Source organism: Dermacentor silvarum, chromosome 1 (assembly GCF_013339745.2).
Source record: "Dermacentor silvarum isolate Dsil-2018 chromosome 1, BIME_Dsil_1.4, whole genome shotgun sequence".
NCBI classification, from domain to species: domain Eukaryota; kingdom Metazoa; phylum Arthropoda; class Arachnida; order Ixodida; family Ixodidae; genus Dermacentor; species Dermacentor silvarum.
In genome coordinates, this window is record NC_051154.1 from 125,346,782 (window position 1) to 125,360,076 (window position 13,295).

At 41.7% G+C, this 13,295-nt stretch overlaps 1 protein-coding gene across 1 annotated transcript in view; it reads right to left on the bottom strand.

Annotated features, from left to right (window-relative positions):
* Nucleotides 1–12,358, bottom strand: part of LOC119436000 (sodium/hydrogen exchanger 8) — an 86,871-nt gene extending 74,513 nt beyond the window's left edge. The window contains exons 1-4 of the mRNA XM_037702719.2: nucleotides 11,805–12,358; nucleotides 9,279–9,442; nucleotides 7,896–7,976; nucleotides 4,969–5,027 (exon numbers count right to left, since the gene is read on the bottom strand). Coding sequence (XP_037558647.2) covers nucleotides 4,969–5,027; nucleotides 7,896–7,976; nucleotides 9,279–9,442; nucleotides 11,805–11,995 — 495 coding nt within the window. The 5' untranslated portion in view covers nucleotides 11,996–12,358. The remainder of the gene's footprint in view (nucleotides 1–4,968; nucleotides 5,028–7,895; nucleotides 7,977–9,278; nucleotides 9,443–11,804) is intronic.
* Nucleotides 12,359–13,295: the final 937 nt, after the last annotated feature.

Consider the following 13,295-nt stretch of genomic DNA (forward strand, 5'->3'; position numbering starts at 1 on the left):
ACTAGCACAAGCAGTGGCTTGCACGATGCCTTAGAATACATGAATACACCGAACAGTGACTCTATATTTCTGCAACCTGCAACAGCTCAGGAAATAGTATCTGTGATACAGAGCCTAAAAAACAGTACATGCCATGATATCGATGACCTCCAGGTGCGTCCTGTGAAACATGTCGCTGATATCATATCTTGCCAACATTTTTAATATGTGCATAACGACAGCAGTTTTTCAGACAAAAATGTGGATAGCAAAGCTAACTGTAATATATAAAAAGGCAACCGAAATTATTTGAGCAACTATAGGCCGGTGTCAATACTACCTGTGATTTCGAAAGTCCTCGAAAAACTTTTGCACTTGCGTTTATCCAAGTTCATTGTAAAGTACAGTATAGACCACTTATAACGTAACCGCTTATAGTGCAGGACTGGATATAATACGGTCTTTTCAGACTCCTGTTAATTTTCCCATAGCACTCTATGTATAAGCGTATCGCTTATAGTGCAGTTGCGGGACACGAAATACCGGTTACAGTGCGGCTGCCTGGTAGTTCGGCAGTCAACCTAGACGGCAAACACTCCCCTCAAGCCACAAATACCATATTTACTCGAATCTAACCCGCACTTTTTTCCAATAAAACAGGTCCAAAAATTGCGTGCGCGTTAGAATTGAGTATGACCTTAAATCTGCGTTACCATATAGCCGCCGGCATTTCAATATGGCCGCCTCACACGCGCGTCGAGCCTAGCTACTCTCGAGCCCTAGTTACCGTAGCTTCCTCCATGTGCTGCAGTACACGTGCTTAGGCAATAGTCTACCGTCTGTCATTCACGTTCTCTGCGTCTGCTCTATCAGGATGAAGTACCGAGTTCATCATGATGCCGCATTTAAAAGGACAGTGATCATGTGTGCGGAGACAGACGGAAATCGGGCCGCATCACGGGCGTTCGGAGAATCCGAAACTTGCGTTCGGGACTGGCGCAAACAGAAGGAGAGGATTTTCGCCAGCAAAGCAATGCGGAACGGTTTCAGTGGACCGAAGCAGGACGTAATCTGCGGCGATCCACTTTGGCGATACAATCAATACGATCGCCTTGGCCCTATCTTGAAAGCAATCTGCGACGGGGAAAGTCTGCTGCGCGCCGTGTTTTCGCCGCTTATCATGCCTCTCGCTTCGGCGAGAGGCATGATAGCACGAAGGTCAATTTGCTCGCCGCACTTCGTCACTTGAGCATTTTGACAGTTCGTTTCCACGGTCAACGAGTGAGATGTGTTCATGTTTGCTTGTGCGCGCGTGACACCATGCTTGTTAATTTATTTAGTAAGCGAATACGGAACCTAGAGCACGGTGACAGCGACGGCAGAAATGCACCTGGAGTGTCCATTATCATAATAAAATAGTTGTTTTTTCTCATCTCAACTACTGCCAACTAGTATGGGGAACCTCAGCTACCTCTAGCTTGCAACACATTCATCTTTTACAGTAAAAGTACATTCGTCATGTTTATAATTCACCATAATGATCCCACACAGCTCAACGTTTTTCTCAGTGCCAGAGTAATCAACATACACAACTTGTATAAATACAAACTGAGCGTGAAGTTCAAAACAGAGATAACAGAAAACCTCAGTAGTCTACAAATTCTTGCAAATTTGCAAAATAAACTATCATGCTACCCAACTAGATATGCAGAAAGCTGGTTAGTTCATACTCGTCGTCTTAATACCGGACATCAGCGTTTATCTTACATGTTACCCTGTCTTTTGAACGCCTACGAATTAGATCGCTTTGATTTATTTTCTTGTTATTATTGGAATCTCCGCATTATGTACAGTGCTTAATTTTGCATACTTCCCTTCGCTGTGATTTCATGCTGTTCTGTGGTTTGTATTCCCAATGGAATTACATTTTTGTTCGAGACGCCATCATTACCGTGTTTGTTACATTACACTTATTGTGCCAATTTTGTGTATACTTTTATGCGTTGATATGCTGCTTCTGCCAAAATAAACAAATCAGGGGCTGTGGGCTGGTCAAGCTGCATGTGAGCAGCTTTTTTCCCTCCGCCCTCCCACCTAATATGTATGATGGCAAATAAACTTATTATTTATATCAAAAAATAATAATAAATAGATGAAAAAAAAGGAAAGAAAAAGAAAAAATGAAAAAAAAATGAAAGAAAAAGAAAAAGAGTTTGCAGATCCAACACACGTTGGAATCTGCAAGGCGAAGCTTAAGTAAAGCGGCTAACTTAAATGCTTTACAGCTAATGGTGATGCATACAATTTTGTGATGACAGGCGTATGCACAGAAAAGTATGACACGTATCAAGCAACATTTAGGTATTCTGTGGCCCTTGTGTCACAATGGGACATACCCATTCTGGAGGATTAGCCAAGAATGGGCACACCCCCAGTGGCACATACCGAATGGCTAAATCACTGAAAGTAAACTAAGTCAAGGTATTTGTGAAATATAATTACCCATTTTATTAACAAATCTAGGTGCTTTAGAGATAACTTCATGTCTTATGTAGGAATCATGCCTATAGTGGGTCATGCCCATTCTGGAGGATTGTCCAAGAACCTAGTGGCACATACTGACAGACTAAATAAAAAGAAAATAAAGTAAATAAATGAATCTGTTAAATATAATTCACCATTGGATTAACAGATTGGTGTGCTTTGGAGATGCCTGTGAACAGACAGGATAAGTAATTTTTTTGTTACGCAGAACAAAGCTTGACATACCCGGTCAGCATACCTTCATACAACGCGTGTGCGTGTCTGGGAGGGTTCGCAAAGAAAGCTTCACTTTAAAACACTTGCATTGCATTGCTACTGGTATCATGAACAAATACTGCAAACAGCATTATAGTGATCTTGGCCTTGCATATAACAGCAACATTGTAAACAAACAAAACTAATGCCTAATGCTAGTGAGATATGATTATGACGATGATCATGATACACATGCACGCATGGCAATATCTGGTAGCAGCTGCTAAAACTGGACGCAATACAAACCAAGGCTTTGCTCTCAACACAATCTCTACTGCATGCAACAGCACTTATGATTATGTATTATTGCGATAGCAATTATATGGACACACAAAGCGGATTTCTGCCGTTGGCGTCGCCGTGAGGTTCCGTATGACGTCAACGGCAATGAAATCGTCGCCACGCGCTGTATGCTGTATGCGGGAGCGAAAGCGTGCGAGGGACGCACGCTTTCACGAGGAGCGAACGCATGGCAGAGAGCAAACGCGCTTTCTGTGCCATGCTCCCAGAAGGGCTGCAGAATTAAGTGTCTCTTTCCTCCTTTACAATCGCCATATCTATAGAGCAAACGCGACTTCTTCCGTTGCGCGAAAGGCCTTGGGAGGACTGGAAGGAGGGAGGGCAGGCGACATTTAGCTGCGGCACCAAATGCGTAATTATATAAAAACGTTGCGAGGCGAAAACGTGGTAAATACTTTCGACGCTGCTCGACGAGTGTCCCGTTCTGACCTCATCGAAAACCTCCGAGCCACCCCCAGAGGCACTGGCAACAGTCACCAATGCCGCGCGCGTTCGGTGCGGACGCAGGCAATACGCCGATGGCGTCGACAACAGCTCTCCGCGTTGCTGGTGCTGCTGCATGTTCAAGTTTATACAGCTGATAAAACTACTATCCTTACTCCGCATAGCTCTTTACTAATCTGCTATCGCAATTGATGCTTCGCCTTTAGAGTGAAACTGCGACATTTTTTTTAATGTTCAAGTTTCTTGTGGGATTAGGTTCATAAATGCTTACTGAGAAGATGTTATCTGGCATGATTGTTCTAAGAATTTGTTTGTGATTGTTACTGCTGAAACATACTTAATGATATATGCAACTGAATTAACTTTTTCGGTGCATTCGGTTATACTGAGGTTCAACTGTGTCAAATCAGGTTGCTTAATATTGTTCAGATAACTTAAGAATGAAGTTTCGTTTGTCTTGAGTCCAACAGCTATATCTGTTAAATACTAGTAATACAAGGTTTACTTAAGTTAATAATTTTCTTTTTCCGAAACCATGCGCTGACAACTGTAAACAGACATTTCGTTTTCAACTATTTTGTAACGAAATGTTATTGATCTTAAAATCATCTGTCTCCTTATGCATTTAAAAGCAAATAAATTTTTACTGGTAGAGAACATATGTAGCTGCTGTTTAGCCCAGTTGCTCATTTTATTCATGTGAAGTATATTTTTACTCTACCGTTGCAATGTATGTCCTGCCACATTTCAAAATGTAAACTCTTGTTGTTAAATGTGCCGAGTTCTTGTCTGATATATTTTGCTACCAATTCCCTTTGTTGGCTTTTTACTATTTATAATCTTTGAATCACATATTTCATTTTTTATAAAAATTAGCATTTAGCATGCTCAGTTACAATCATACAATCAGTTGCCTTAGTTGCCCCAAACCATATAGACTTGTGTAAGGGCCACACTTTTCTTTCACAATTATGACGAGGCGCGGCCCTTTTACAGGACTGAACCAAAAGGTTTGAACTAAAAGGTTCGGTCCCGTGTGAGGGCCGCTACTAGATGGCTCTCACTACCTAGCAGCGGAAGTATGCAGCATGAAAAAATCCGCCAACACCCGCACAACATCGGGGCACCGAATGCAATTGCTCCTTCGTCGAAAAAAAATTTTTATCCAAAATTTTTGGCTGCCAAGTTGGGGGCGGCCTTTACATGGGTGCGGCCCTTACACGAGCCTATATGGTAACGTTTTTCCTTATTAGGTTTGGTCATTGTAATTTATTCTGTGTTCAACAGTATAGGAGGCCCCTGTCCAGTCACAGACTACGGACCTCCTCCTGTATGAAACATTGCTTTATGTGTGTTTGGATATCTATTGTAATAAATATGGACTCTAAATAAGAAACACAGTGATAAGTAGAGCAAAAATATGGTGAGGTAAAGTGATCATCTTACCTGCCAGTTTCCAAGGTGCTGACTTGAGATCAACTTCAAAAATAGGCCTATCAGGGCACCTGAATGTTAAAGGGGAACAAATACAGACGTGCAAATTCTTTCACACTAACAAAACACCCATATCACATTGATGTGTTTATCAGCAAACCATAAGGTAACTGACGGGGTTTAACATCCTAAAGCAACACAGGGAAATGGAGTAGTGGATGGCCTTGAAATATTAATTTTTTTTATTTTTTTTTATTTATGAATACTGCAACCCTAACATAGGGTTTTAGCAGGGTGGGTATACATTTGCTAAATGTACAAATCGGCAAAACAAATAAATATAAAACATTACCGTCTTGGTTTCTTTGGTGCCATTAGTACACAAGTGTTTTTTTGCTTTCAAACCCCATTGGAATGCAGCTGCTGCAGTTGGGAATTGAACTAACTGCAATCATATAAGCTTCAAGGTACTCTACGTATCTTGCAAAATCGGTCAGGCGCATATACAAATGGTTTCGTTTAACATGTTTTTGAGCCTCATGGTGAGAATGTCCGGGTCATTAAGACAGACAAGACTGGGCAAAAAGAAGATTGTGCCACTTACATGTAATGCTTAAATTAGATTATTCAGAGAGAAAATTGTAGTGCAATAGCAATCATAGAGAACACGGGGTGCAAAATAAAGAAATTAGCTGAGTAAAATCATTGCTTTGACACACCACTACAGCAAACTCTGTTTAAGACAAATGTGAAGGAACTTGAGAAATCTGTTGATCTTATAAGAAGTTGGCTTAACAGAAACTGACTGGACTCTACAGGAAACTATACTGAAGTCACCAAACTGTTCAACTTATCAAATAATTCATCTCAGTGATGTTGAGTCTACTATGCAACAATGTGAAAACAGGTCCATAGCGCAAACAAATGTACAGGTGCTAAAGAATGTGTTTTCTGTTCCTGCCCACTGCTGCTGACGTCTGACAATAGAATTGACTACTGGGCTAGTTGGTAATAATTAATTACGAATACAGTAGTGCAAGAAAAGATGAGGACAAGGAAGGAAACGGGGTGGGCGCTAACTCCAATGGAGACTTAGAGCCCGTCCTGTTTTCTGCCTTGTCTTCGCATACCCATAATGCTGACATGTGTACTGCTTCCGACTTTCGTATAAAAAAACTTACCCAAAACAAAAATAACAGTTACTATATGTTACAGACTATATGCTCAGAAGCTAACAGCTGAAGCTTCTTGGCAACAAGACTCTTCGCTTTTGAGAGCGAATGAGATGTGTTGGTGATAGCCCATGTTCTCACTGATAAGTGCATTTACACAAACACTTCAGAACACGTTTATGTGATTACAACATGTCGACACCATATTAAGTTGTGTAGAGACTGCTCATACACTGAAGTTCCTACTGAGAAATCACACAAGGAATCTGGCTGCACAAACAATGAAATCCGCCTTTTCACTGTCATGCTCAGTGTTACGATGTTTTCAACAGCCTCTAGTCCTCCATGAAGCATGTGTTTCAAGCTGTACACCATGTTCCTGCTATTCCATCACTTCAATGGAAATGCTGTGGAGTAGTGTCAGGGACACGTGAACTGAACTCACAACTGAGCACCCAGCCAAGGACAAGGATTGTTTAATGTGATAGCGTAATTCGGATTATTCCAAGGGCACTCAGCACCCTTAAATGTCATCAGTTGTCATATAAAACAGCTGGGAAGGAGGGGAGGTACATGGAAGTAAATACGAAGGAAATGGGTCAAAACCTATGACAAGAAACAATGCACCAGACAGAAAAAGGCGGTACAGGCGTTAATATCAGGAACACGTGATAGCCGCCATTATTGGAAAGGAGTAAGACATGCTTAGAAGATTATGCCCCCCCCCCCCCCCCATCCTGACGATATTTGCTCGCTGGGTCACGCTGGTCACAGAGTTGAATCCATCATGCTCTACGCTTCGTGCATCATCAAATGCATCACCCTTTTGGCTAGCTATAGAAGCTGTCCATGATATGCATTGCACCAGTTGCCTCACAAGAAGGCACTCAGTCAGGAAGGAGCTGCCTGCTGCAGCAGCAGAGAGATGGCCTTGTGAGGACGAAGCAGTGTGGAAATGTCGGGCTGCCGAAATGCCCAAGCAATGCACTGCCCACTTCAGAGTCAATCAGGCATCGAAGATGCATTGTTTGAAAAAGGCAAGGACAGAAGAATGTGAAACGCTTTGTCCCACTAAGGTAGAGGCTGAGAGGGAGTTCATTCAATGATCATTCAATGGCTGGTAGGAGATCACTGAATGATGGAATTTGCCAAATGCTATTGCATTCTACCTCTCTTGATGATAACATGAGGAGTTCGTGAATTTCAAAAATTAATAATGAAGGGTTCTTGCTGATAGCCCTAACAGATGAAACCCTTCAAAGAGTCATTTGCAATTACGTAGAATGGTTATTAGCATTAAAGAACTTTAAACAGATGGGAATGAGAGGCCCACTTAATCACACAATTCATGGCTGACAGCCTCTGTTCATCGCAATGTGCGACATGACGGTAGGCAGCAATGAATATGTTCATCCCTACCCTAGCAAAATGAAAACTTCATGAAAACCTATACCATATATCACTAGTTCAGGCTTGTTTTATATACAACTCAGATGCTAGTCATGAAATATGTAATGTGACACCATCATGAAATGTGAGGTCTCCCTCAAATTACGTTTGCAGTCATGTAAGCACCTAGTACAATAATAGTAGCCTGCACAGTTGTGTTGTGCAGAATGGCACAGAGCACAAATGCAAAGTGATAAAAATGCACATGTATAATTGGCTGTGTTGCTTTTCTATTACGAGCTATTACCGATGCTGGCACATGCTTTGTCCTGAATGTGTAAAACTTCGTGTGATGCAATCACTGCGACGAGTGCTTACCAATGAGTACAACAACAACACTTTCAGGAAGGAATTCGAAGTTGGCTTGGATCAAAAAGTGAATCATCAATATGCACACCGCTGAAAAAGAAAGTAGACATATTAGTTATTCAACAAAAAAAAAGTGTTTTCTTTTTTGCTCTGCTGAAAAGGCAGTTATCTAGATACTGGTAGTCTTACTCCGAAATTAGAAAAGGGACACCAAAGGTAAAAGAATGAATCAGTCCAGAATATTGCATCACCCTTTTGTAAACATTACATTTGTTTTATGGCTAGATTTGATTCATAGCCGTGTAGAAAATTATGACTGAAAAGGCTGCAGAACTGTCCCATTATTCAAATTGCCTGCAACGAACAGGATCTCCCATATATATCTGATCCGCAATCTTCGAGGTCATGTTCTGCTGGGAACAGCTCCCTGCATTAAAGCAGAGGCTTGCATAATGTGGGCACCACTCCTTCAAATAGCACTGACACAGCTGCATGGAGAGGTAGCATAAGTGAATTCTTTAGTAGGAAAGTCCAATAAACCAGGCCACACCTCATATTTTTTTTTTATGGGGAAATGCAATGCAAACTTTTTCTTTCATTGTTAGAGGTTGACTACAATTTAACATTTATAAATGGGTCATGTAATGTCATCTGAGCCAATATCACATTTTGACAGTGGCAATGCCTACCGGGAGCTAGGTTTTTTTTATTTTCTCGCTCACAAAAGCTCTAGTCTCGGTAAAAGTGACACGTTGGACATCATGCAGCACCTATGTACCACTTAAAATTCACTTAATATTTGTCTTTTGATACCCAACTCTGACTCCAGAAGGCAGATGACACTACTCAGCAGATGTGGCCACACTTCAATCATTCCTATCAACAATACCAAGATTAAGAAATTAATCATCAGTAACTCTTAGCATCAAAATGAAGGCACTCAAGTGAGGACATAATGCTCAAGAAATTCCTCATTGTGATAATTGCAAAGGAGCACTATTGAAGCACAGTGTTTACTTCAGTCTACGGGTGCTGTTTTCTCACACTCACTGCATTTAAGGAATTGTTTACAGCCAGCATGCACTGGTGAATACGAGGGTTAATGGCTAATCTAGAATTCACACTAATTGATGGTCGCAACAGACCAAATGATGGTCACCCTTACTAGAGGAGAAGCTAGCAGGAAATAGTAAAGGAAGAAAGGCCATCCTGCTGACAACCTGAATTTCACTAGTAAACACAAAAACAAGAGTATTTTTTTTACTATGTAAAACACACATGCACACATCAATCTCTTGCATTGTTGATATCCACAGTTAAATATTCCTAGATATCCTATAAACACAAATTAACACTCAAAGTGCATGGGCTGAAATTCTGCTACAAACACACCTATAACACTGAGTGCAAAGAATATAGTCATGCTGGAGTGGTGCTCTTCTTCAGCAGATTCCTTCTGTGGAAGAACTGGTTCTGCTGGCTGGGCAGGAAGGACTGATGTTGTCACAGCAACTGTTGAAACATTGCTGTCTGTTCCATTCGATATGGACATTGTTCTGCAGTTAAATTAGAAACATGAGCCAAGACAGACAATACAAGAGTTTCAGCTGCAACATTGACATGCCAGACATGAAAGCTGTCCAGTTGCCTTTAAGATGGTGCAACAAACTAATATTTAAACCAGCACACAAAACAAGGGCAGCGCAAAAAGGACACAGGACGAGTGCTCATCCTGTGTCCTTTTTGTGTGGTAGTCGGTTTACGCACCAATTTCACTTATGCATCCGTTACAACTAACCCTGCTTTCTACCCTACAACAAACTACTAATAATGCACTAGGACTGAAACGTGTACAGTGCGGTTCATTGTTACAGGGAACACTCACATGTGCGGCTATCACTTTGCTGGCGTCCTAGCTGCAAGTGGCTGCGGAAGCAATATCAGTGCACTGCACAGGTGCGTCCCCCCAAAAGGAGACAGAACTGCCAACCACAAGTGTCCTGCTGCAAATCTAGCGATTGTACTGTTGCAAGAGAGGAAAGTCCAGACATGCTCTGCACTCAAGTGTTCCCTATAACAGTGAACCCCTCTGTACAGCGCACAGTGATTAAAATGTGACAATCAACCTGCAAGGCGACCGGCGCTTTTTTTGCCAGCAGTAGTTGCAGGGGGCATTGAGCGGATGCATCGTGGTATACGATGAAAGAGAGAGTCTTTGTGACACACTGCGACTGTATTTGGCCCCCCCAACAATCACCAGTGGCCCAAAAGGCACTGGCCGCTATGCGGGCCGATTATTCTGTTTTAATTACTGAGCGAGGTATAAAGGCTGTGAATTATGTCATTGGTTGAAAATACACATGAAAAATTATGACTATAGAAATCAGCAGTTGTCAGCATGTGTCCTGCCCTGTTTTCTTCTATAAATGGAACAAAATTATGATGGAAACTGAAATTAGACATGTTAAGGATTTACAATATAGATATCCAAAGCTTATTGCCTAAACATTATTTCATACAGACATAAAAAACACTAGTCAGTGAACTATAAATGTTTTCGCAAAGGCAACTGACAAGCTCTTTATTTCACGCAAGGACATGCCCACTTTAAAAAGATAAATATTTGTCAAAGCAAGATACACATAAGGGCAGCAACCAATTTGTTTTTACTTATTCAAAAATTCCTTACAGGCCTCGCATGGGGTAAGGGGAGCGTTACAGTGAAATAAGAAGTCGATCATAAGTCTCTACGGTTTCTTCGCTACTATAATCACAGAGCACAGAGTCCTTAGACAAGTTTAATGCCTTGTTACGAATGTTTCCGAAGCACATAAGCAGCACCGCTGGAGAATTTAAATGCATGTTGCTAAAATGTCTAGCTACTTAGCTAGAGTTCAGTTACAACAGCCCAGCAGCAGTGATTACTCCTTGGCAAGCGTCAAGCCTGTAAAGCTACAGCCTGAGTGTGAGAGGAATATTTGCAAAAGTTGTTTACATTATGAAAAATAAACGGAATAAAATTGATGCCAAAATAAAACAAACTAATGCTCCTTGTAATCAGTACAGTTATCAAATGAAGACCAACCTATATAGTTCGTACTATCAGTACAATAAATTTGGAGCATGCATACACGATAGGCATCAAAATGAGCGCACGTCTCTTTAGTTTTAGCAGAATATAAAAATTGCATTTTATGTACCATGGAACACCGCTTGGGTATCAAAACAAAATAATGCAGTGTCCACAGAGAAAGCACGGGCAGCAATCCGCTTTCTGCATTCATGGGACACAAGTCCAAAGAGATCTATGCTGAGCTGGTTGCGTATCGATAGTACAAACTTTATGAATGCCCCTCGTACTAAGTGTTATGAAGATACATAAGAATTACGCCATGCTGCTGCAAGTAAACAAAGTGAAGCACATTTCTATCACTTGTAAAGTTCACCAGAAAATTCATACAAACTGCATACTGACTTGCACACATTACTGGACCAGCACGAAACTTTATTAGGTTAAATGTGATGCTACATAAAAAATTATTAAATTATATTCTGGTGTTTTTACGTCAGAACTATGATCTGATTATGAGGCACAACGTAGTGGGGGACTCCAGATAATAAATTAATATCGACCACCTGGGGTTTCTCAACATGCCCACAATTCACGGTACACGAGCGTTTCTTCATACCACCCCCATCGAAATGCGGCCGTCGCAGCCTGGAGTCGAACCCGCGACATCGTACTTAGCTAATGTGCTCCTAACAGCTACAAACATGTTTACGCTTTACTCAGCCTTTCGTTTTGTAGCCGTCTCAGAACGATGGCAACTAGTTCAAGTAAAACGAAATTCGCGGCACGCTTGGAGTCAACAAGCAACAGTGTAAGCGAGTCGACATTCTCGCGATAAGTCAGCTTACACGTTGGCCGCTGCGTTCGACGAACTATTGTTGGATATCTGCATAGCTGACGCCCGAGTCGATGTTCGTGTAGATTTTTCTAATGCTGACTCACAAACAGATGCAAGCCATAGTGTGACTAGAACAGTCATCACAAATTTTCGTATAACAGTCATCATAAATTTTCGAGGAGTCACGGCACAGGGTCTCATTTGAAGCTACACATCTCTTGGATGACTGACGACCAACATGCAAGTCTTGCTTTTTCTTGCGGCTTTTTTCCCCTTGAAGGTAGTGCAGTGCTCGCATTCAACCCATATTTAACACCTCAGGCGAGCCTTGGACGTTGTGAACAGCTGAAAGTGGAATAGCTCGGACACTCCCGACACAAGCAGCACATCCGTGGTAGCTTTGCAGGATGGGCTGAGGGGCACGGACAGGTTACAGAGCGCGAAAGTGATGTACAATATGAACTCTGACGAGTAATTCGACCACCGCTCCAACCGCTGTTCCTCCGTCTCAACCGCTCCTACTTCAGCAAACCCCGAAGTCGAAGCGCCTGCGTACGCTGCACGAAACCGGCTCGGCTTGTGTTGGCTTGGATTGGATAGCTGTACTGAGGAGGTCGTGGTCGTGACAGTCGTGACCATGGAGGAAGGAAAAAAACTGGCTGGATATCTTGCTTAATATTACCCGCGGTTGCGTTTTCTTGTTTGCATTCTTGTTTTCGATTTATATTGTGTGTAATAAGGTTGATGTACTCACTTGAACCCCCCCCCCCCCCCCCCCCCCCCATGTAATGAATAAATTTAAAAAAAAAACTCTCCCTATCCCGAATTGTGTGTCGAGCCTACCTTGCGAATATTTTTATCTCGTCTTTCAACATAACCGTCAGGCGCCACACAGTACATATAATTTTTCATGTACATATCTCTTTCATGATTGATTGTACTAGACATAAGTAAATGTATTTTGTGCATCGTTTGGTTTCTTGTGTGTACCACGCAAGATTGACACAGACAAGTTACGTTACATGTTTCTCTACAGCACTAACGAAACCTTATTTTCACATCGCAGTTATTTTTACACCAGCTTAATTCTGCCAGCACACAGTTTTGTGGGCAAAAAAAAAAACAAAATTGCGCGTAGATATCGTCAAATAATTGCAACGAACGCGAACAGCACGCGCAACGCAAGGGAAACTAACCGCCGTGCGCGAGTGGCTGGCTACGGTAAAGGATGCGTGACGTGTAAACCAAAATACAACAGCGAAAAAAAAAAAAAAACTTCCACACACAGGGGGTCGCAAACCTTATATACCAAGCATCGAAGTGCAAAAAAAAAAAAATAGTGCGTATTTCAAACATACACACGTCATATTAAATGTGATTGAATTAGGCAACTTGGGGCATGTTCCCGGCGCCATACATTTACATCTTGGACCTTCGACGAGTTAACGGCTATTGGTTATAAAGATGTGCAGATGCGATAGCGATAAAAAAAAACCTCATC